This window comes from Ascaphus truei, chromosome 3 (genome assembly GCF_040206685.1).
Source record: "Ascaphus truei isolate aAscTru1 chromosome 3, aAscTru1.hap1, whole genome shotgun sequence".
NCBI classification, from domain to species: Eukaryota; Metazoa; Chordata; class Amphibia; order Anura; family Ascaphidae; genus Ascaphus; species Ascaphus truei.
Genome location: NC_134485.1, coordinates 106,670,375 through 106,696,767, shown reverse-complemented (window position 1 = coordinate 106,696,767; position 26,393 = coordinate 106,670,375). Strand labels below are relative to the sequence as shown.

At 43.3% G+C, this 26,393-nt stretch overlaps 1 protein-coding gene across 3 annotated transcripts in view; it reads left to right on the top strand.

Moving 5' to 3' along the window:
• LOC142489084 (solute carrier family 13 member 2-like) overlaps positions 1 to 26,393 on the top strand; it is a 332,402-nt gene that overhangs the window by 19,865 nt on the left and 286,144 nt on the right. For all 3 annotated transcript variants that reach the window (XM_075589275.1, XM_075589274.1, XM_075589276.1), the window contains exon 4: positions 3,999 to 4,150. In XM_075589275.1, the coding sequence (XP_075445390.1) occupies positions 3,999 to 4,150 (152 nt within the window). The remainder of the gene's footprint in view (positions 1 to 3,998; positions 4,151 to 26,393) is intronic.

Genomic DNA, 26,393 nt, shown 5'->3' with positions numbered 1-26,393 from the left:
TGCAGTCATGATGTACACAAAACCTCTCCTCTCTCAATGAACTACTGTACTGTACACAGAATGAGGAAGAAGATAAAGATGGAAAAAATTATATTACTATATATATATATTATTATATATAATATATTATTAATTCATATTATTATCAATGTGCATTATTCATGATTATCCACCGGCCCTCAATTGCCATCTGACAGAAGAACTTAATAAAGACTTCATTTTGTATTATTCATGATTATTTTTATATTTGTTTTTATTGTTCTTGATAAAATAAAATAAATATTTATTTACATTCATGATAATCATAATCATTGACACCCCCCCCCCACACCTACACCAAAGAAAAAGAAAGAATGACAAAAAGTGGTAATTTACTGCATCAACAACATGAATCAGATAATGTTTTTTTTTAACTCTCAATTCTCACAGTGCTGTGCAAATCAGATTTACATATCAAATTCGAGAAGGTATTTTCCAAAGCGTTACCGTAAACAAAGCCTCAAAGGGTTGGGGGGCGGGATGGGTGAGTCATGCGCAGTAATAAGCTAGCTCCCATCCCAAAGAGGATTACACACAGGCGCATAGGGGGGTGATGCTCGGCTAGGGACGGATTAAAAACACAATGGCAAGCTTCAGAAACTGAATGACTCTGTAGATAAGAGTTTAAAATCCTTGAGCGAGCCATGTGTGTGTGCGTGGGGGAGGGGGGTACAGGGTACAGCTGCATGAAGGATTAGCTGTACTGCAGTTCAAAGAAATTACATATTTTCAAAAGGCAGGTCATCATAATAATTTGATCCCTACACCCCCAAATACAGTACTGTACATAAAAAGCACACAAATCAACAATGTTCAGTCAAACGCATAGTGTCGCAGTCAAAAGCTACAGCACAGATTGAATATCGTAATATCAAGATGGTTTATGCAGGCTTGTGGAGAAAATAAAAATAAAAAATGAGAATTTTTTTTTTTTTTTGGTCACTCACTCTTGAACTTCGCAAGCAAGCAGTGGTGAATTTACAGGCGCATGCGCAGTAATCATCAGCTATCAAGCAGGAATGTGATTGAAACCAGAAAGACACACATTCAAAGGAATGGTGTGGGAGAGGTGTACTGCACTGTAGAGAAGATAAGAAGTTGAAATACCCTGCAGTGCAATACATTATCCTGTATGTGTGCGGGGGCGAGCGAGGGGAGAGCGCTGTATATGCCGAAATGTGATTCTGTTACAGTACTGTACACGCCTATGCGTTTCAACAATTTTCAAATGAGACATACAGCACTGCAAATGCATGTACTGTATAAATATGCAAATTTACAATTACTGCGCGCGCACACGCAGACTGTGTACTGACACAAAGGTTGAACTGCTAAAGTATTAGACTTCGAAGACAACAGCTCGCGAACGCCCCCCTGAGGTTTTAGACAGTATTGCAGTATTGCAGACAGCGATAATAAAATGCTAATATTACGAGCGCTAAAATACCGCAATACACTCCGGACAAAAAAAAAAAACATACTGCCCGTGGTTATCAGAATTGCGCCGCTATGGCCGCACGAGGCTAAATGCGGCCGCCACTGTACATGTTGTCAAGTGAAACAGGGCTTAAAACAATTCAGAGAGAACAATGTTGTGAATTTTGGCCCAAGATCAAGGGTTCATTTTGCAGGGGTTGGAAAGTGCTGCAAAAATGTAATTCATCTTTACATACATCCTCTCTCAAATGAAAAGCAGTGCAACAATTGTATCTAGTGACTGCCTGGTCACATGGTCTTCCCCAGAGAACTTTGCATCTTTGGTCCTTTTCTGCTGCCCTGACAGCCATTTAGTGAACGCCTGAGCCGAATCTTCACCGATCGATCACAGGAGAATGGGTCGATCGGCAACTGAGCTAATTACTTAGCATTGTGTGGATTGTATTGATGCACATATAAAAAGGAAAATAATAATAATAATAAAAAATAAAAAAAAGGCAGCTTGGACTGCTGTTTTCATATATAGTATGTACAGTCTGCTTACCTGCTTATAAAACATGTAACCATAAAATGGAAGATCTGTGTAATTTTGGTCTCCATTGTGTTTTTAACATGCAGTCCCCGTGTTTTGCCAAAAATAAGAACTCTTCTCAACTCCTTAGACCAGTGTTTCCAAACTCCAGTCCTCAGGGAACCCCAACAGGTCAGGTCTTAAGGATATCCCTGCACCAGCACTGGTGGGTCAATCAGCGGCTCAGTCATTTTGACTGAGCCACCAGTGCTGGAGCAGGGATATACTTAAGACCTGACCTGTTGGGGTTCCCTGAGGACTGGAGTTGGGAAACCATGTTTTAGACGAGGCCTGCACAACTCGTAAAGCGAGAAGGGCCGAACTTCTCCAAGGAAAAAAAATTTGGGCCGCACGGATAAAATCATCATCATCATCAACATCATCTCTCCTCCAGCACCTCTCATCATCATCCTCCTCATATATCTCCCCCCGAATTCCTCACTATCAACCTTTGCGATACTCCCAATCTATCTCTCATACCCCCATCTCTCCCCCTCACCCACACACATAATACTCCCCCTCCACATCAAACACATAATACCCCCCCCCTACACCTCACATCACTCTCCCCCTGTACCTCACATCACTCTCCCCCCCTGCGCCTCACATCACTCTCCCCCTGCACCTCACATCCTTCTCCCCCCCTACACATTACATCACTCTCCCCCCCTGTACCTCACATCACTCTCCCCCCCTGCACCTCACATCACTCTTCCCCCCTGCACCTCACATCATTCTCCCCCTGTGCACCTCACATCATTCTCCCCCCCTGCACCTCACATCACTCCCCCCTGCACCTCACATCATTCTCCCCCCCCTGCACCTCACATCACTCTCCCCCCCTGCACCTCACATCACTCTCCCCCCTTGCACCTCACATCACTCTGCCCCCTTGCACCTCCAATCACCCTCCCCTACACCTCCAATCACCCTCCCCTGCACCTCCAATGACCCCCCCTGCACCTTCAATGACCCCCCCCTGCACCTCCAATCACCCACCCCTGCACCTCCAATCACCCTCCCCTGCACCTCCAATCACCCTCCCCTGCACCTCCAATCACCCTCCCCTCCACCTCCAATGACCCCCCCTGCACCTCCAATGACCCCCCTGCACCTCCAATGACCCCCCCCTTACACCTCAAATCACCCACCTTGCACCTCAAATCAAAAGAATGTATAATTCCTAGGGGACACGGACACACACACACACACACACACACACACACACACACACACACACACACACACACACACACACACTGAGACTCAGTGAGCAGCATGGCACCGCAATGGAGGACAGCACCAGGTGAGGCAGTGACATGTACCTGGCTGCATTAGTGACTTGACTTGCGAGTTGGGGGCACTTGAGAGCGCTCGTGCGCGCGCACAGCACGCTCCACCACAGTCATCCAAGGAGCTGGCTGTTTTACTTCCCCCCCATCCCACATTGCGAGCGGGGGGGGGAGGGAGCAGAGGGGGCAGCGGGCCCTGCGCATTCGCGCCGGGAGGGGAATTGCCGCCATTTTTTAAACTTTTTTATTTTATTTTTTATTTAATTAACTGCCGCCTGACCGGCACCGGAGTCATCGCGGGCCGCACAGAGAGGCCAGGCGGGCCTCATACAGCCCGCGGGCCGTATGTTGTGCAGGCCTGCTTTAGACAAAAGAATCAGTATACTGTACTGTATCGCTAATATTATTTCCGTAGATCTGTGAGTACTGTCATTTGATAACAAAAAAGAATATTATGGTTACCATTAGTACTAATACATTGTAGTAGACGAAACAGACTCAATCCACAAGCCTGTTAATTATCCTTTTTCATCAGAAGAAAAAACAAGCGAGTATCGGGAAGTCTGGCGATAATGACCTTTTAAATGGCACAGTTGCATAAAGACCAAGATACACAGCTGATAAGCTGTTCGTTATACTTCTCCCTTTCTTCTTTACAGCCTCCTCCTGGGATTTATGGCGGTTACAGCCTTCCTGGCAATGTGGATGAGCAACACAACCGCTACATGCATGACGATACCTATAGCACAAGCTGTGCTGGAGCAACTTTACACCTCAGAGGAGAGACTGGAAGACAACACAGACAAGAGTGGTAATCAGCCAAATGGGAACCTTAGGTCGCGATTATACTTGCGGTGTGCGGCCGCGTGATGTTGCGCGTGAAACAGACACTAGGGTTGGAGGCGATCGGAAGGCATAGCAGACGCATCACGCAGCTGCTTCGCTCTCATTGGCTGAACCACTCACGTGACGCAGCCGTCGCGTGAAAAAAACAACAAATTGATTTATATTTTTAAAATTTGCATGCGATCGCTCTGCACGCTTGCTCGCTTGCATGCACTATGAGTAGCGTAATTGAGGAACACAGAATTCTGTTCACGGCGCGCGATGCCTCACGCACGCCACAAGTATAATCGCGGACTTACCAGGCCTTCGAGCTGCAGGAGAAAAGCCCAGCAAATCCTAGCCCCATTAAATAAGATAAGGAAAAGGAGTTTTGAAAATCTACTGTATACTTTGAAATCTACTGTTTGTCTGTCTGTTCGCTAATGCATTTGTACACCACATTTTTCATGATGGTTCCTTAGATCAAGGAGAAGGGTTTTGTCTACAATTGGACACCATTTTGAATCAAGATGGTTGACTTAACCTTTCACAACTGCACTCATTTTAACCAAATACAATTCGGCAGGATTGTAAGTAGCTGGACTGAATTTAGAAAATCCATGTTTTGCACATGGTACACTTTATGCTGGATGCTCCAGAGTGGGAACTGAAACAAATAGTATTTTTTTGCGCCTGATGGAAAAAACAAAAATATACTGTAGTTTATCCAACATCATTAGATAAAAATACAGACTTTTTTTTCATTAAGAAACTAAAAAAATGTAATTATCCATTTATAATTCTCAGTATTTTTAGTTTGCTTAGAATTCCTGAGCAACGCCAGGTACTTTCAGATATTATATTATATCTGCATATCAAAACATCTAAAACATTAAAACAAAATAACATATGATGATTTCAGTGGTTCCTCTTTATTAAAGATGTTTTTTCATAATAGATTTTACAATTTGTGGGAGGACTGTTGCTGTTTGAGTTTTGACCGCTCTGGTTAATATTACTAGCTACGCAACAGTTTTATCTACAGACTGAAAAGGTGGAGGCTCAGAGATTTCTATGTGTTAATCTTTGTCTATTAGTATCTATTGGATGCTATATATTTTCTCACTGGGTGTAATTTAGATCCACAGCATTACTTATCTGATATATTTGTAGCAAATGTGCACTATATAAATGTTACCTGTAGATAGGATTAAAAGACACAACCATACAGATCAACCTATGTTACATTTAGTCAACTGAGAACTCATTCTAGATTTGTATTTATATTGATCCAGAGGAAGACAAACAAAAAAATCCAGTGAAGCATTTTCCAATTATGAGGGCAATTCAATATACACTGAAGTGGCCATTCAGGTCATTTTCGCCCGAAAATCCCCATTGAAGTGTATGGCGATTTTTCACTTGGAGTGAGCAGTGGTGCGGTCCTGCTCCACTTCGGGGACTCCCCAGCTCTCCCCTCTCCTGTCGGGCAGAATTTGGATCCTGGTGCTGACAGGAGGATGGAGGGTAGTGCCCTCGAAGGCCACCATGCCCTAAGTCTGTCCCTGTTTCCTTTCAAAAAAGATGTTCAACCTTTTCTGAAAGATATCTATTATATCTGCCATCACAGACTCTCTACTGTAGACAATTAATTCCACATTTTAACTGCCCTTAGTGTAAATAACCCTTTTCTTTGCTGTTGGTGAAAACTCCTTTTCTCCTATGTCAAGGGATGACCCGGTGTCATTTTTTTACTGTCCGTGGGATAAAACGTTCCATTGAAAGTTCCTTGTATTGACCTTGAATATATTTGTGAATAGTTTTAATATCTCTTCTTGGATGTCTATTTTTCTAGTTTAAGTAAACATAATTTGCATAGCCTTTCACCATATTTAAAACCACAGAACATGAAACACAGACAGAGCTCAGTGCACATCCAATGACATCTATACACGGTACAGTGCCTAAATATATATATATATATAGATATAGATAGATAGATATCTTTTGAATAAAATGGTCTTTTAGTTTATTTAATCATTGGATGTGCACTGAGCTCTGTCTGTGTTTCATGTTCTGTCTCTGGTTTTAAATATATATTGCCATGTTCAGTAGCACTCCTCTGTGATACTTATACGCTTATATATATATGTTGTGGTTATTTTGGGGGTTTAATATGAGCTTGTTGGTGTCCTGTATGTCTTTCACCATAAGTCAGACCTTCCATCCCTTTTATTAATTTGGTGGCTATTCTCTACACTATTTCCAGTTCCATTATGCCTTTTTTTATGGGGCAGTGCTTAAAACTCTATTACATTCACTAAGAATTTATTGTATGTCTTTATTTATTATTTAATGTACATGGCGCTTCACAGTAGTAATACGCGACAATCTTATAAATAACAAATAATATACTTAAATAACAGGTCATGGGAATAAGTGCTTCAGACATAAAAGTAACATTTAGGAAGAGGAGTACCTGCTCCGAGGAGCTTGCAATCTAATTGGTAGATAGGAAGAATGTTCAGAGACAGTGGGAAGGCATTCTGGTAAGTGCGTCTGCATGGGGCCAAGCTTTATGTTGCATGTGTATATTATTAGCTACTGTCCTACTCATATGCTTCTTTAAGCAAGTGTGTCTTAAGGTGGATAGAGAGGGTGCTAGTCGGGTATTGAGGGGAAGGGCATCCAGAGGTGTGGGGCAGTCAGTGAGAAAGGTTTAAGACGGGAGAGGGCTTTAGATACAAAGGGGTAGAGAGAAGACATTCTTGAGAAGAACGCAAGAGTCAGGATGGTGCATAGCGTGAAATTAGGGCTGAGATGTAAGGAGGGGCAGAAGAGTGTAAAGCTTTAAAAGTGTGGAGGAGAATTGAGTGCGAGATGCGGGATTTGATCGGAAGCCAGGAGAGTGATTTCAGCAGGGGAGACGCTGAGACAGATTTAGGAAAGAGTAGAGTGATTCTGGCTGCAGCATTTAGGATAGATTGTAGGGGAGACAGGTGAGAGGCAGGACAGCAGGAGGTTACAGTAATCAAGACGGGAGAGAATGAAGGCCAGAGTCAGAGTTTTAGCAGTTGAGCAACAGAGGAAATGGTGTATCTTTCTAATATTGCAGAGGAAAAAGCGACTGGTTTTAGAAACGTTTTGAATGTGAGAGGAGAATGTGAGAGAGGAGTAGAGTGTGACCCCTAGGCAGCGTGCTTGGGCTACTGGGTGAATGATCGTACTTCCAAGTAATGTGGAAGGAGATAGTAGGGCCAGGTTTGGGAGGAAGTATGAGGAGCTCTGTTTTTGCCATGTAAAGTTTAAGCCGGCGAAGGGCCATTCAGGATGATATAGCAGAGAGACATTCAGACATTCAGAGACATTAGTTTGTACGGTCGTGGGTTGAAAAGTAAATGTGTGTGTCGTCAGCATAAAGGTGATATTTAAACCCAAACGATGTGATTAGGTCACCTAGAGAAAGTGTGTACAGAGAAAAGAGAAGAGGTCACAGGACAGAGCTCTGGGGTACCCCCACAGAGAGATCGATAGAGGAGGAGGCGGTGTTAGCAGAAGAGACACTGAAAGTACGATGGGAGAGGTAAGAGGAGATCCAGGATAGAGCTTTGTTATGAATGCCAAGAGTATGGAGAATGTAAAGGAGAAGAGGGTGGTCCACTGTGTCAATGTTGCAGAGAGGTCAAGTAATATGAGCAGAGTCTAATGACCTCTGTCTTTGGCAACATTGAGGTCATTAGTTATTTTAGTGAGGGCTGTTTCAATCGAGTGAGCAGTGCGGAAGCCAGATTGTAGAGGGTCTAGGAGAGAATACGCATTGAGAAAATGGAGCAAGCCAGAGAATACAAGACGTTCAAGGAGTTTAGAGGCAAAAGGCAGGAGGGAGACAGGTCGATAGTTAGAAAGACAGGTAGGGTCAAGCGTGCTGTTTTCGAGTAATGGTATAACTGTTGCATGCTTGAAGGAGGATGGAAAGGTACCAGAGTAGAGGGAGGAGTTAAAAATGTGTGTGAGCGTAGGGATTATAGTAGGAGCAAGAGGTTTTAGGAGATGGGAGGGAATGGGGTCAAGAGGGCAAGTGGTAGAGGGAGAAGAGGAGATCAACAGTGACACATCCTCCTCTGCGACAGTGAAAAAAGAGTCAAGGAAGGCAGGAGGAGAGTTAGGAAGCAGCGTAGGATGGGAAGAGGAAACAGAGGGGATGTTCTGACGTATGGATTTCACCTTTTCCTTAAAATAGTCAGCAAAACTGACTCTGTCATTATTTTCTTTTGCAATGTGCTGTGTTTTTTTATGTGGCTATGTGATGTTTGTAACTGGCTATGTGATGTTTTGATTTGACTATGTGATGTTTTAATTGGCTACGTGATGTTTTTAATTGGCTATATGATGTTTTTAAAATCCTTAACCATTTCTTTGTATATTGGTTAATCAGGCCCATATTATATATATATATATATATATATATATATATATATATATATATATATATATATATATATATATATATATATATATATATATATATATATATTAACCTTTTAATTACTTTCGCAGTTATTAACCAATAAGGTAATTAGGGAGTTAGGGGACATTAGAATGTATTTGCTATGTATTTTTGTGGCAACAGAGGACAGGGACCTGCTTATCCTGATGAGGGCACCCTTCATATTGGCTGTGGTGGGGCGATAGAGGTAATCAGGCCACTAATAAAGGCATTATACCCGGCTGATTAGCCCTTAATCGCTTTGGGACTGAAGGGGTTAATTGTATGTGCACCACTCTGATATGTTTTCCCCTACACCATCTTTGTTGTTCCCATTTTGCAGCTCAATCCCTAGCTGCAGTAATAGAAATGCATGTGAACTGTGCCAATTGGTTTTGTGACACAAGGGGGAGCTGCAAGCGCTGATTGAAGAAGTGTGGCTGTGTATGGGTGGCCCCTTTGAAACATGGATATCACTTTCCAAGCTCTCGACCTCGGAACCGCAAGGTTAATTGGATGTGTTTTGCGGTTTAGTTAAAGTGCTTTTCTGTCAAAATGTATCCGTTGCCTTGTTAGATTCTTAACTTGAAAGAGGGAAAGTCTATTAGCGTGGGAACTGGGTTAAACCTCAGACAACATCATAGCCCATTCAATTAAGGTAGCTAACTCGCGCTAGAAGTGAGCTAGCACTCTTATTTTTGGAGTGCAGCTAGTAATAAAGAAACCGCACACACACATATAAAGTTTCTAAAAGTTGCATAAGCAGAACATACTTTATTAATAAACTGTGTTTTACAGCTGGTTTTAAAATGTGAAGACAGTAAACTTTTTTTCTGTCAGCCCGGGAAAAAATCCTTTAGCATGCAAATATGTTAAGGGTGAATGAGCCGAGTGCCTTTTCATCTCCGTACTTCAGAGACACCCCGCATAGAGGGTGCCTCAATGTTTATGAGAAGTCCGGAGTTGAAAAGCCTCAGATATCCTAAGTGTTAAAATGGAAGGGATATTGTAAGTGCCAGATACCGGTGTAAAATAGGGACACTTTACACTTGGTAGCCAAACCCCAGACTTGCTGTCGCCAGGTAAGGGGGCTGACCCCAGTATGCTAAGGAGCTCAGATGTGAGGTTCGCACATGCTCCGTGCAAACCGGAATGCCACTTCTGCCCTTCTTACCAGGTACTGGCAAGTCAGGGATAGGTGGGCGAAATGTTCCTACGGGCGGGATTGGGTATGTATGTTAGGCATAGGACACTTAACCCTATAAAAGAGCCTGCAGCCCAGTCCCCGTCAGATTCATCAGTTCCATCTAAAGATTCAACCAAGAAACGTCCAAGACACAGCGTCAGCGGTTCCAGAGTGTAAGGGGTTAACCTACATCGCAACAAAGATTTACCCACTCTTCTGGACTTTGTTAGAGCTAAGGGTTCACGAACGAACCCTGTAAGGACTGAACGAACTTTGTCCTTCTGGCGGAGATACAAGGGTGGCAACTTGAGCCCCTAGCCAGGAGCGGTTTCACGGATCAATTTCATGTGCACCCACTTGCATGGGTGCAGGGGTGCCCAGAGACTTTGTTTCGTACCAAGGACATTTGTTTTCGTTTCCCCATCCCAGTAAGTGTTTTATTAAGTGTACTGTGTAAGATTGTGTTTGTATGAAAATAAGTAAATTACAATTTATTTTACTCATCTTGTGTGCTCAGTGCAGAATCACGGGATTAATGTGTGCATGAGACCTGATCTCACGTGACATGTGGTAAGTAGAACTGTATTTATTTACTTTATTTTTTTTGGTTTATGTGTTTAATAATGGGCAAATAATCTATTATCGATATCTGGATAATAGTTATTTTGCACATTACTGTACTGTATGTGTTTGGCGGTGGTGTGGGGTATTGATTTATTTAAATGTAGGCCATGTTTTATTTTTTTACATACAGGGTTGGTACCTTAGGTCTGCGAGGACCTATGGAGACAACCTGCGGACCCCCGGGCGCCCACGGGAACAACCTGTGGACCCACGGGGGACACCTGTGGGGAAGAACGGGGGGGGGGGCTTGTGGACCCACAAGGACCACCCAAGGGCCCCAGGCCTCCGTGAGAACCACCTGAGGGCCCCCAGACACCTGTAGGGTTGACCCGGGGACCACCAGACACTCACGGGCCCACCCGTGGACAACAATGTGGTCCACAGTGACTCGCGGGGACCAACTGGAAGCCCACGGCACTCGGCAGGGACCACCCGGAGACCCCCAGACACCTGTGGGCACCCCTCCCTGGTGCACTGTGGGGCCTGCGGACCCCCGTCAGGACCACCGGGGACTACTGTAGGCTTGGGGTATTAAGCCTGTATGTAAAATAATAAATCATGTTTTTATAGGGGGCACAGGGGGTGGGTGGGTTATGTATTGTTTATTAAATATGGTAATGTTTATTGTGGTGCCTAGGAGGTGGGTAGTGGGGCTGTACTGTGTAGTGTTTTTATTGTGGGTAGTGGGGATGGGTGAAGGGGGTATTGTCCCCAATGATGGGTGGGTAAGCCTCCCGGGTGGGTAGTGGGGGAGGGTGGTTGGGCCTCCTGGGTGAGTAGTGGGGGAGGGTGGGTTAACCACTTAATTACTCTAGCGGTTACTAACCGCTTTGGTGATTAAGGGGTTAGGGGACATTATATTGTCTCTTTTTATTCTTGTGTATTTTTTGCAGCACCGGAGGGCAGGGACGGGGTGAGGATGAGGACGGCCTTCATCATGGGTGCCTGGCAGGGGTGAGTGCAAGATGTATTTATTTGATCTATTCAGCTTATTGTATTTTAAATCGGGGACCCCCGGACACCTGCAGGGACCACCCAACGGCCACCGCCGGCCTATAGTATCATTCCTGTATCCAAAACAATGAAGAAATGTTATGTATGTTAGAGGGGTATAGGGGTTGTTGGGGGCACAGGGGGTGGGTGTGTTGTATATTGCAATGTTTAGTGTGGGCAATTGTCCCCAATAAACATGCTATTGTTCCTTAATCCCTTCATTGCCTTAGCGGATAGTCGCTAAGGTAATGAAGCTGCATTAATGTAATTTTTATTAATAGTGTGCGGGAGCAGCGGGTCTCCTGAGCTAAACCGCTTTGAATTCTGGCTCAGGGACCACCTGCTTCCCGAGTTACAGGCCCCGGTATGGGGCATTGGATGCCTGTGTCGCTGCCATTTTTATTGCGTCCACATCACGAGACTTGTAAATAATGGAGGAAATACCGGCACTACATATCTGGGACTGTAACTCAGGAAGCAGGGGGTCCCCGAGGCTGAAATCAATGCTGTTCAGCTCAAGAGACCCCCTGCTCCCGCACACTATTAATAAAAATTACATTAATTCAGCTTCATTACCATAGCGGATAGACGCTACTGTAAAGAATTATTGTTTATTGATATGTGTGTTTTGAGACTAGTGTAGATGTGCAGGGGATCTCCTGAGCTGAACCACGTTGGTTTCAGCCTCGGTGACCCCCTACTTCATGAGATACAGGCCCCATTATAGGGTGCCGGTTTCCCCCTGCGGGATTTAAATCCCCTGATCACGTGACCGGGACATTTAAATGCATAGGAGATATCTCGGGAAGCAGGGGGTCCCCGGACCTCAAACCAACGTGGTTCTGCTCCGGAGACCCCCTGCTACAACTGTCACGGTAGACCAAGCTTATTAAGACTTTTAATTACCGGGATCATTGATTGAGAAAAGCAGAGAGATAAAATAAATTGCATGTATTCACATAAAGTACGTACCTAATTATGTTACACAAATTACAGGAGAAAGACACACTTGCTTTGGAAACTGGGATAACAAAACTAATCTTTTCTAGTTGCAAACACACAGAAAAATAATTCCCGGACACTTTTCCGTCCTGTGGCCTATTGCTGTTAGATTCTGGTCACTTAGCCTCTGAGAAATTTAGGCGATTTACTCAGAGCTGGAACTTCTCAAATGGGACTGAATCTCAGGTGAATCACACATGATGGAACTGATGGAACTCATGAAAAAATTAGATGGATATCTTAGATGGAACTGGCTTTCTGACGGACTGCATGACCTTTTAAAAACTCCCAAAAGTCCATCCTGTCAGTCTGCAGCGAATCAATGCGTGGGAATTTTATCCCTGGCCACCTATGGACATGCTCTGCCAGTACTTCAGGTAGCCTGGCAGAAGCTTCAATGTATGCTGAGAGCATGTGCCAACTTTGCATTTCAGCCGCTTAGCATATCTAGCCAAGCCTACTTCCCTGGAGACATAATGTCTCCCTGTCATAATTCAGTGGTGAGATTCACAGTCTTACCCCAGAGTAAAACTCCGCCCCCAAAGGACGTTTAAAAACTGCTTTTCATATCTAAATGTACTCATAACATCAGTTCTGTAATACTTCCTGACACGTGAGACATATTAATACATTCCGGCACGCATGCCGGTCTCAATGATACTAAACATATCCGGGTCATCCCAAAATTAAGAGAAATTTTAATATCTGTCTCTTAATACCTGCTTGACACCCCATGTCTGTAATCATCATGTGCGACTTTTGTCCCACCGATACACACATGTAATTTTTATCATATTCCACAGAGGACGTCTCATGATATTCTCATATTTAATAAGGTCACTCACTTCATACCTTCTGTAGCCACGCTCCTGGCCTTCTCTATCCCCCTTGTCAAGAAATACGTTGAGGCTCGGCCCCCTGTGTAGATAACTGTGCTATATTTCACACCTATGCCAACATGTAGGACTTTGATCTAGGTGACAGGGATCCTTTGAACAGAGGATATGGTTACTCTATTTTAGCTTTTCCTTCTAACAAGAGGGTTCACACCTCTGGGATCTCTGAGGTTTTCAAGTCCTGGCTGTCCAGAGACGCATAGGCACCGAGCTTGGTAGCCATGACTTTGAAATCCCAGTTCATTCACAGGGCATCAACATATATACACATTAAATTATACCTTAGTATAGAATTTTTTTATAAGTCCAACTTTGCTCGTTCGTAACCCTGTTTGCGTTAAATTCTGCCCTTAAGCGGGATGCACTAAGCAACGCAACCTTAGCGTACGCGAAAGTTGCGTTGATCAGAACACGTCAGGTCAGAGTAGACGCAAAAAAAGCTGGACTTAGAAAAAATGATTGCTTTTCATTTTTGCATGCGAAAAACCCATACAACAGGCCGGCGGGTGTCCCCGGCTGACCACGTGGGACTGCGGGGGTCCCCGCGGGAGTCCGGGGGTCACCAAGGCCGTCCCGGGATCCCCGAGGGAGTCCCGGGGTACCCGCGGGCCTGCGGTACCAATGTTGCGCCTCCAAAAATAATAAACAATATTTATAACTAAATAAACCCCCCTAACACATACCATACAGTAATGGGCAAAATTACTATTATCCAAATATGGATAATAATGCATTTGCCCATTTTAAATACATATAACTTTCAATAAATACAGTAAAAACATATTACACTTACCTTTTACAGGCACCCACGATGAAGGCCGTCTTCATCCTCATCTTCATCCTTCCCATGCCCCCTCCGATGCTGCAAGACATACACAAGAATAAAAACATCCAATGTAATGTCCCCTAACCCCTTAATCACCATAGCGGTTATTAACCGCTACAGTCATTATGGGGTTAACCCACCCTCACCCACCACTCGGGAGGCCTACAAACCCTCCCCCACTAACCCCTCACCCCGTGAGGCCTAACCACCCTCACCCACTACCCAGCCGGGAGGCCTACCCACATACCCTTGGGGCCAATACACCCTCCCCCCACCCCCAGTTCTCACAATAAAAACAATACTGCCCCACAATAAACATCATTCTATTTATTAAATACATAACCCACCCCCTGTGCCCCTCCATAAATACATGATTTATTCTTTTACATACAGGGCTCATACCCCAGGCCCACGTGAGTTCCCGGTGGGCCTGACGGGTCACCTCACAGACCTACAGGTTACCAGCAACATGTTTCACACAGGTTCTGGAGGCATGTTGGTGGGTCCCGCCAGGCGCCATGGCCCACCAGGTGGTCTCCGCGGGTCACTGTGGGCCACAATTGGGTCCCCACGGTAGGCCTGCGGATGTCTGGGAGCCCCGGGTCAAACCCACATGTGTCTGAGGGGCCTCGGGTGGTTCCCACGGGGGTCTGGGGACCCACGGGTGGTCACTACAGGTCCGCGGAGCCCCCACAGATGTCGGGCCATCGGTTCTTCCCCGCAGGTGTCCCCCGTGGACCACCCAGCCTGGTACCCGTGAGAAGCCCGAGAATACGTCAGGTGGTCTCCAGAGGTCTCTCGCAGACCAAAGGAACCAACCCTGTATGTAAAAAAAATAAACCTGACCTACTGTATACATTCAATACATACATCCACCCACCCCCCCCCCCGCCAACATATACAGTACAATAATGTGCCAAATAACTATTATCCAGATATGGATAATACATTATTTGCCCATTATTAAACACATTAACTAGCATAATAACATAAATAAAGTTCTACTGACCTCATCAATAAGAAGCCCCCGTCACCAGCAAAATCCTTGCCCTCCATTGCCAACAAAATACATAGCCAATACATTGCAATTAAATTCAGATATCAATTAACCCCTTAATCACCTTATCAGATAATAGCCGCAAAGGTAATTAAGGGGTTAAGCCACCCTGGCCCGATACCCACCCTTCACCCATTCATTTGTACAGTGGCTTCATCATGCAACTATATATATACACACATGATGAACCAATATACAAATAAATGTAGAAGGGTTATCAAAAACATGCTCTACTACAAATACCGTTTCTCCATACAGACACAGTACAATAAAATCATATTTCCTAAAAAAATCCAATCTCATCTTCCAATCAAAAGCCTCAAATGCCAATCAAAACATTGCATTTACATTGTATACATGCAAAGTGTCCCAGAATTGCTTCAGGGTATGACTGATGCTGCTAGAATTGTGCACAAATAATCACTACACATGATCCAGACGAAATCCACTGGATATATAATGTATAAACGGTTCCCCTTCAGAGTCCAACCATATAAAGTAATGAGCAAAGATAAGTCTTGTGTGTGCTCTGTGTGATAACAGCTTTTTTGCTGGGTGGGGTGTTTAAGTGGTAAGGGGGATAGATATAAACGGCAGTGCCGTGTCTCCAGCCAGGAGACTATGACCGGCCACACACACCGCAATCCCCCACCATTGTCCTCACTGACCCAAGGTTTTTCACACACAGAGCAGTCCCACTGCGGGGAGAACAAGAAAGGTAAGTACTCACGATCTTGACACGTCGCCTTCCGATCACTGGATGAATTGAAGGTACTCTGAACCGGGTACTCTGTTGCGTGCTCCAGCCCATGTAAATGAGACAGTAAAAAGCGGGTAATCAGGCGGTGCACAGCTGCCGTCAGGATATGAAACAGGGAGTCCACACGCTGTAAGTCTAAAAGTCCATGTTTAATGAGTGCATGACAGCACAGAACAGACTGCTACAAGGTACTTCTTGACGCGTTTCGTCTCGTTAGAGACTTTGTCAAAAGAATAGCTGGTATTGCCTCTAGTGACGTTCATATAGGGAGACAAGGATCTCTATTGGGTGTAAGTGATTAAATCAGATGTTCAACACACCAGATAAATAATGAGATCCTAAGGGTTTAAGGTAACACAACCTCTAATTAACCCTTTCCTATATCTTCACATATAAGACGTCACACAGAGCCAATCTGCTGCAGTAATACTTACACATAACATACACATAACCACAACATGTTTAAAAACAAATCTTAACACTGCAAAGTAGATACATAATCTATCTTGCCAGTTTTGTAGCAGAAACTGCAACATATAACATATAAAATGTATATAGCATAAATCAACAATATCACAATTAATACAATGCTGTATAAGACACTATGGAATATTTATAGAATATGTAGAGTAATATCTCTCAAAAAATATATATAAAATTACATCTAAACTAATTACACAATAGAATATATATGTTTATCTATACTAAATCACACAGTTATATAATAATCTTAATAATAATGAAGTTGGAAAAATACTATAAATCAAAAACATAATATCACATAAATCAAATTCTAATTAAAAATTAATCTGTGACCATATATAATAATTTATACAAAACTTAAATGTTCATTAAACTAGAAAGTGTTTAAGATCCCACTCTACATTAATTCCTATGGGATGTAATGTGTTCATAGCATGTATCCAAAACATCTCTCTGGTATTAAGTTTGTTAATCCTATCTCCCCCTCTGGGGTGGATACCAACATGTTCAAGAGCTGAAAATGAAAACTTGGAAATATCTCCTTGACTGCACATAGAAAAATGTGGGGATACTGGGTGCAGCATATCCTTCTTTAGAATATGTCTGATATGTTCTTGAATCCTGACTCTCACCGGTCTAATGGTACGGCCAATATAAGACATTTTGCACCCACATTGTAAATGATAGATCACATAACTAGAGTGGCAGTTCATGAATTTACCAATGCGATGAGTACCCTCACATGTGGGGATGGTTTTTTTAGCTCGAGCATATTTACATACTGAGCACCGCCCACATGGGAAAAAACCTCTTGGTATATTGCTAATCTGTGATCCTTGAGGATTGGCTCTAAATAAACTTGGTGAAAGGTGGGAACCTAGCGTTTTAGTTTTTTTATAAATAAACCTTGGTCCTTCCTGTACCGTAGGTGCTATGTCTTTGTCAAGGGTAAGTATTTTCCAGTGTTTGTGGAATATATCTCTGATCTCTTTAGATTGTCTACTAAAAACTGAAATGAAGGATGGACACACAGAGTCATTTTCATAATTATATTGTTTTTTGTTCTTATTAGATTTTCTAGACTTAACAATCTCTTCTCTGTCAAGTGAATCAGCATATTCAAATGCTTTAGTGATATCAATATCTTTGTATCCTCTTTCTTTAAAGCTATTCGCCATTTCAAGGGAACGGGTCAGGAACGTCTCATTATTCGAACAGAGTCTTTTCAGACGAATAAACTGAGCCTTCGGTATGCTCTTTATCAAAGCTGGAGGGTGACAACTGGTCGCACACAAAAGAGCATTTTTGGACATGGGTTTGCGAAAGATATCTGTTTGTATCTTTTTATTAATATCTATGAATAGTGTAATCTCTAAATAATCTATGTGATGGATGTTTTCTATGTGTGTGAATTTTAAATTATAATTATTAGTATTAAGTGTATTAATAAAAGTGGAAAGTGAATCAGAATCCCCATCCCACACCAAAATAAGATCATCAATAAAGCGTTTATAAAAGATGATGTGACTACGGAACAAATTAGAATCATGATAGATGTGACGTGATTCCCAAAGACCCATTAAAAGATTCGCATAAGAAGGAGCGAAAGAAGAACCCATAGCTGTGCCTAATTTTTGTAAATAATATAGTGAATCAAACATAAAATAATTATGTGTTAATAAAAAAGTGACTGATTCTAATAAAAAAGTGCTCAAAGTGACTGATAATTCTGACAAATGTAAAAAATGTTGAAGTGCATGTATGCCCTGTTCGTGTGAAATGATGGAATACAGGGAGGCCACATCAAGTGTGACCCACCTGTATCCCCGCTGCCATTCCAGGTCTCTAATGGACCTAATTAAATCTGAGGTGTCTTTAATGTAAGATGGTAATTTATATACCAATGGTTGAAGAAACCTATCCACATACCGCGACAACCCATCTCCCAAAGATCCAATACTCGCCACAATGGGTCGGCCAGGAGGGTCGACCAGCGATTTATGGATCTTTGGGAGATGATGGAATATGGGTGTCACGGGATGTGGGCAGGCCAAGAACTCGAATTCTTTCTGATTAATTACATTTAGAATCTTTCCCATGTCCAAAAGCTCCATATATTGTTTAAGATATTCATTGGTTGGATTAGACTTAAGTTGTTGATAAAGGGTAACATCTTTTAATTGCCTATTGGCCTCTTTCACATATTGATCTGATGACAAGACCACTAGGGCCCCTCCCTTATCAGCTTTTTTAAAAATCAATATCTGATCACGTTTCAAAACCTCCAACTGTTGAACCTCCGTAATCGTAAGGTTGTTATTCCCTACTTTAGAAAATGAAAAACCTTTATTCAACAATTTAATGTCCCGTTCTACCAGTTTCTCAAAGGTCGTAATAAACGGTCCCCTTTGAGAACTTGGACAAAAAATAGATTTTTTCTTAAACCCAGAGTCTTGATAATCAAAAAATGACTGTGTACTAAGCGATTCACCTTGTTGTTCTAACATTTCTTCCATATCGGATAAGAGACATTGATCTTTAAAATCCAACGATACATAATCATCATTACATACATAGTCAGCTCTTAAATCTTCTATACCTTTATTAGAGGATATTGGTTGACCTCTTTGAGCAAAAAACTTCTGATTCACTTTCCACTTTTATTAATACACTTAATACTAATAATTATAATTTAAAATTCACACACAGAAAACATCCATCACATAGATTATTTAGACATTACACTATTCATAGATATTAATAAAAAGATACAAACAGATATCTTTCGCAAACCCATGTCCAAAAATGCTCTTTTGTGTGCGACCAGTTGTCACCCTCCAGCTTTGATAAAGAGCATACCGAAGGCTCAGTTTAATCGTCTGAAAAGACTCTGTTCGAATAATGAGACGTTCCTGACCCGTTCCCTTGAAATGGCGAATAGCTTTAAAGAAAGAGGATACAAAGATATTGATATCACTAAAGCATTTGAATATGCTGATTCACTTGACAGAGAAGAGATTATTAAGTCTAGAAAATCTAATAAGAACAAAAAACAATATAATTATGAAAATGACTCTGTGTGTCCATCCTTCATTTCAGTTTTTAGTAGACAATCTAAAGAGATCAGAGATATATTCCACAAACACTGGAAAATACTTACCCTTGACAAAGACATAGCACCTACGGTACAGGGAGGACCAAGGTTTATTTATAAAAAAAACTAAAACGCTAGGTTCCCACCTTTCACCAAGTTTATTTAGAGCCAATCCTCAAGGATCACAGATTAGCAATATACCAAGAGGTTTTTTCCCATGTGGGCGGTGCTCAGTATGTAAATATGCTCGAGCTAAAAAAACCATCCCCACATGTGAGGGTACTCATCGCATTGGTAAATTCATGAACTGCCACTCTAGTTATGTGATCTATCATTTACAATGTGGGTGCAAAATGTCTTATATTGGCCGTACCATTAGACCGGTGAGAGTCAGGATTCAAGAACATATCAGACATATTCTAAAGAAGGATATGCTGCACCCAGTATCCCCACATTTTTCTATGTGCAGTCAAGGAGATATTTCCAAGTTTTCATTTTCAGCTCTTGAACATGTTGGTATCCACCCCAGAGGGGGAGATAGGATTAACAAACTTAATACCAGGGAGATGTTTTGGATACATGCTATGAACACATTACATCCCATAGGAATTAATGTAGAGTGGGATCTTAATGAATCTTTCTAGTTTAATGAACATTTAAGTTTTGTATAAATTATTATATATGGTCACAGATTAATTTTTAATTAGAATTTGATTTATGTGATATTATGTTTTTGATTTATAGTATTTTTCCAACTTCATTATTATTAAGATTATTATATAACTGTGTGATTTAGTATAGATAAACATATATATTCTATTGTGTAATTAGTTTAGATGTAATTTTATATATATTTTTTGAGAGATATTACTCTACATATTCTATAAATATTCCATAGTGTCTTATACAGCATTGTATTAATTGTGATATTGTTGATTTATGCTATATACATTTTATATGTTATATGTTGCAGTTTCTGCTACAAAACTGGCAAGATAGATTATGTATCTACTTTGCAGTGTTAAGATTTGTTTTTAAACATGTTGTGGTTATGTGTATGTTATGTGTAAGTATTACTGCAGCAGATTGGCTATGTGTGACGTCTTATATGTGAAGATATAGGAAAGGGTTAATTAGAGGTTGTGTTACCTTAAACCCTTAGGATCTCATTATTTATCTGGTGTGTTGAACATCTGATTTAATCACTTACACCCAATAGAGATCCTTGTCTCCCTATATGAACGTCACTAGAGGCAATACCAGCTATTCTTTTGACAAAGTCTCTAACGAGACGAAACGCGTCAAGAAGTACCTTGTAGCAGTTTGTTCTGTGCTGTCAGCACTCATTAAACATGGACTTTTAGACTTACAGCGTGTGGACTCCCTGTTTCATATCCTGACGGCAGCTGTGCACCGCCTGATTACCCGCTTTTTACATTGTATACCTGATGCATACAATCTATGCACCATGTACATTCTGCCAATGAATGTTAACAATAACATATTCCAAACAAAATACCAATACATCCAAACAAGTATACTATTTAAACCAATCAAATCACCATAAATCAATTAGCATTCATTAATCAAATCACTAACAATTTAAGTTCCATCCATAACAATTAAACAATTAACTATTTCTATCGTTAAACCGAACAAGTTACCATCAGACAAAATATAAAAAGAATACAATATACAAAAGCAAGCCTCACCCTGACCTAAAGTACACCATACAAGACCAAAAATGACATCTATCTAATTCTAAAATACATTACACACACATGTATGCATAGCAGCATATCCCAAATCATTTTAAACACAGCAATACAAGCATTTCCTACCAAACCATTTCTTACCCTGTATGTATATATTGATCTAGACATACATACATACATACAGTGGCAAGAAATGATCTAAAAAAAAAAAAACCTGTAAAAAAACAAAAAAAATTGAACAAGTTAAATAAAATATATTTCTTTTGTTCAGTTACCATTACTTGACCCACTCACCGACTCCTGTTGAACAGTTTACTCTCTAACCAATCCACGCACAGGAACCCATAAAATAATAAACCATAAAATAATAAACAATAAAATAATAAACCAAAACAATCCACAGGTTTTCTATTTGTAATCCATCTTCATCTGTATTCTTCTTTCTTGTATCTTCCGCTATCTTCCGGGGTCTTCTTGTCTTCTTCAGCCACGCCTGGTCTTCTTTCTTCCGGAGGTTCTTCCTCCTCGGTGTCTGCCTTCAAAATGAGACGACATAGGCTTTTATAGGCCTATGACGTCACATTTTCATCATATGGTTCCCACGGCCCTGATTGGGCTGTGAAAACCATGTGCTTTGTCCGAGAAAAAAAAATAATGACGTAATTTAAAGGCAATAAAAGCACAGCCAATCAGAATGGCTGTGCTTCAATTGCCTTTAAGATGACGTCATGAAAAGAAAGATGGCCGGCCTCACATGGTACAGTAGCCAACCAGAGCGTGGGAACTACATCCCAACCCTGATTGGCTTAGAAGACCATGTGACAGAGGCTTGGGGGAGAACGGATGTGACGTCATTGAAAGCCTGTCACATGGTACTGACTGAGCACAAGCTGTTCTTTTTGCTTAAGAGTTCAAAGCTCTTCTGAAAATGCTTTATCGCCACATACAGCATAGGCCCCATAGTCTGTTCGTTTGGGGATGATAAGGGTTCATGCACTGGTGCTTCACCCCGCACGCATCCCAGAGATACCGTAACAATTCACTCATGAATTGTGACCCTTGATCGGTTAGGATCTCGCTAGGGAAACCTACACTAATCGAGATAACTAACAATGCCATTGCTACTGCCTTTGCATCAATGGCAAGCGCTACCGCCTCAGGGTACCGGGTGGCAAAATCCACCGTGAGGATGTAGCGCTTCCCCGACCAGCTTGGAACCATGAGGGGTCCCATTAAATCCATAGCTACCCTCTGGAATGGTTCTTGGATTACCAGTAACAGGTTCAGGGGTGCCTTCACATGATCACCCGCCTTACCTACTTGCTGACGGGCATCACAGGAGCGGCAGAACTCTGCCACTGCTCCTGTTGCCCCTGGCCAGTAGTAACGCTGCAACAGCCGGGCTTTCGTCCGAGTGACCCCCTGATGCCCCACTAGTGGAATGGAGTGGGATACCTGCAATAGCTGCTGCTTATACTCCCTGGGTACCACTAGCTGTCTTCTACCTGTCCAGAATCTATCTAACCCGGTAGAACATTGCTTCCTATAAAAGAGCCCGCGGTGCCACAGACAGTGGACTGACCCTTCACTTGCCCTAGACTCAGACGCCGGAAGTCTCATACCTTCCAAACTGGGGGTCAGCTTTCACCGCATCCCTGAACTGTGTACCTAACCCTGGCTACCCACTCTTAGTCTCTAAGTCGGGGTGAACGGGAACAGGTAAAGGAAACGGTGTCAGTCTCTGGATGCGATTCAGTCTGGCTTACCTGTCTGGTCTCCGCAGAGACTCCTGGAACAGTTGGTCCCAAATGCAGGGGGCAGGGGATGATTCCGCTGTGAGCTTGACTGTCTGGCTCCTGGTAATTGCTGCAACCGGCTCTTAGGTTAAGACGCAGGTTACATGCCCCAGGTCATTGCCAAGTAGGACCTCAGAATCTAACCCGAGCAATACCCCCACCTCCCTCATGCCACGTCCGGCACCCCAATCCAAAAAGACCTAGGGCAACCTGGAGTGACCGCGGTCCTCCATCTGGCATGGTCACTTGCCTCCCGGTGCCCGGCAGCAAATCCTCTGTCCGGACCATATCAGGTCCATGTAGCGATGGCGAGGGGGGTGGGCCCAGTAATTAATCCCCTGAGTTGGCTGCAGAGAACTTCAGGAGAGAATGCCAAGCTGTTACATTAGCACTACAAGAGTTTGATTTCACTATCCAACACAAGAAGGGTAGTGAACACAGCAACGCGGATGGACTATCTCGTCAAGAGAACCCCTCTGAACTTGAGTTCTCCAACGGTGCCTCCGGTGACCCGCTTCCCAAGAGGGACAGCAGGCCACAGGGCATCCATTGAGAAGGGGAGGTGTAGCGATGGAGTGGGGGTGGGCCCAGTAATAAAGGGGTTACACCCCACAGGGCCACCCCCACCATCGTATGGGAGGCGAGAGGTTAACTGCCATAATGGTTAATGGTGTTTTTATTCCCCTGCCTCAATGCAAACTGTGTCTCCCCTGGTTGTATGTATTTTTCCCCTTTCAGTGTGTGCACCTAACACATACACTGGGATTAGGTCGGGAGGATAAGGGTGAATTGCATTAACATGTTTATGGCCCTTTGTTCCTATTCCCACCTTTTCTATCCCCATTTGCAGCCCATCCCATAGGCCGCCATTGGAGCTCAATGCAAGTCAATGGAGATTTCCGTGGTTTTAGTCTAATATCTGAAAAGACCAGCAGATGGCGCCTGAGAGGATGAGCGGAATTCCGCCATTGAAATGAACGGAGCAATGTATTTCAATGGGGAGTCCTCAAGTCTGACCTCCAGGAACAAGCTGGCAGCCAGCCAAACCGCAAACCCCGAAAGCGGATACAATTTCAATAAAGAATCTTTGATTACTCAATTGGCGTGGGAACTTGGTCACAGCCAAGTTCATTCATATTAAAATTGTATCTCCGGTCCTAGGGCAGCTAGCGGGTTAATTCTTTTTGCCCCTAGCTCAGGGGTACCCCCTTACTCGACCCCAACAGAGTCCGACGGGCAATGGCCCCAGGAAAGGGTCGACTACAAGGGTCGCCCCATTGACCGCAATGGTGGAGAAAAGCCGCGTGGCTTTAAAAACACAAAGTCCAAAAGTGTAAAAAGTGGAATCCCATATCTCCGGTTCTGTAAGGACTAGAGGGCTGGGATTTGGCCACCATGTAGTCACTGCTCTGGCATGATTGCATGGCAATTTCCAGCCCTATCCGATCAACAGAACGGAGTATGGGTAACTGTTTAAAATGTGATTCTGCCATTGACTTCAATGGCAGAGAAATGCAATTTCTAACACGTCGGTTTAAAATGTATTTCTGTAACTCCGGTTCGGTGGGTCCCAGCGAGCTGAAAATTTGCCACCATGTAGAATCCTCTCCGGCATGAGGATCTGGCAATTTGCAGCCCGCTCGGCCCAACTGAACTGAATATTTTAATAGATATGTATTTGTGAAAATGTCCTGTATTTTTTGCTGGGTAGAAAAGCCCGCGAAAGATACTAGCCCCTCCAGTATGTTAATGGTCAGGGGGCAACAGTATGTCTACACCAAGTCCCCTGATCCAAGGCTCCCCCACCCTGATTAAGTATTCTAGGGCGGAGAAGAGCAGGACATGAGTGTTTATGTTAGGTGTTGTAAATTACACTTAAAGTCAAAGTTTCCCTGTCCAGATCCCCTTCTGGCAGACTCAGAGACACCAATTCTTTAGCGTGGGGTTAGGAAAATGGGACCCAGAGGGAGGAATTGTGCGCATATGCCAGCTACCTGGGGGCAAGTACCAAAGTGCTTCCCACGTTAGCTGGCAAAAGGTAATTGGGTACAGGTAATTGTTAACCAATACCTGACACCCAACGTTAGGGTATAGGGCTTAAATCCCATATAAACAAGTGTAAGCTCTATGCCCAATGTTGTTCATGACTACATCTGAAAGATACCTGATGCCTTGATGAATTTCTAATCCAGATCCTGATTACTTCATTGCCCCATTCCCTAAGTAAGTGTATATATTCGGTGTGTTATTTGTACAATATTGTGTGTTCCCCTTCACTGAAGGAATAAACTTTCTTTATCATATCACGTTCGCATTCAATTCAACCCAATTATTTTGGTGTATATTATAACCCTGTAAGCCATTGTGACAGTCCGACCAGGGTAACAGTGGCACCTGAGTCCAGAAAGCCGTCCGCTTGGCGATCTTCGATGGTCCCTCTCCGCAGATGCTTCTGCCGGACATGGTTAGATTGCAACCCGACTTGTGCAACCTGATGTCTTTCTGTCTCCACTGCTGGTCCCGGGGTGGCATGTGCAGATGTCTCCACGGACGTCCCTCTGTGGGTTGATGCCATGGCTGTGCTTGACTCCTCTGTGTGTGCCAGCCGCACACGGGCGACTGGCCTTGCAGCTGGAGAACATTGCCCCTGATGGGGTCCACCGGACTTTGCACGATCCAGACAGTCTGGTCTGATGTGACCCACTTTGCTGCACAGATAGCATCTACTATCGTGCTTAAACTCTGCAGTTTGGGGACATTGCCTTCTGCTGCAGGCTTGTGTACCCACTGAGGAGTCTGCTTGGCTCCCTTGGCTGGCACAGCCGGTTTCTTGGGAGCCCCTTTCTCATTCATCAAAGAGCATTTAGTCACAAACTCATCAGCCATCCTGGCAGCTTCCACATGGGTCTTAGGTTTACGGTCAAAGACCCATGCCCTCACGTCTGAGGGACATTGCTGCAACAATTATTCCTGGAAAATCAAGTCCAGTAACGTGTGGTACTTTGTGGCACCCCAACCCGACTGGTGCAACCTGATGTCTCTCTGTCTCCACTGCTGGTCCCGGGGGGGCATGTGCAGATGTCTCCATGGACATCCCTCTGTGGGTTGATGCAGTGTCTGTGCTTGACTCCTCTGTGTGTCAGGCTCACACGGGCGACTGGCCTCGCAGCTGGAGAACATTGCCCCTGATGGGGTCAACCGGACTTTGCACGATCCGGACAGTCTGGTCTGATGTGACCCACTTTGTTGCACAGATAGCATCTCCTATCGTGCTTAAACTCTGCAGTTTGGGGACGCTGCCTTCTGCTGCA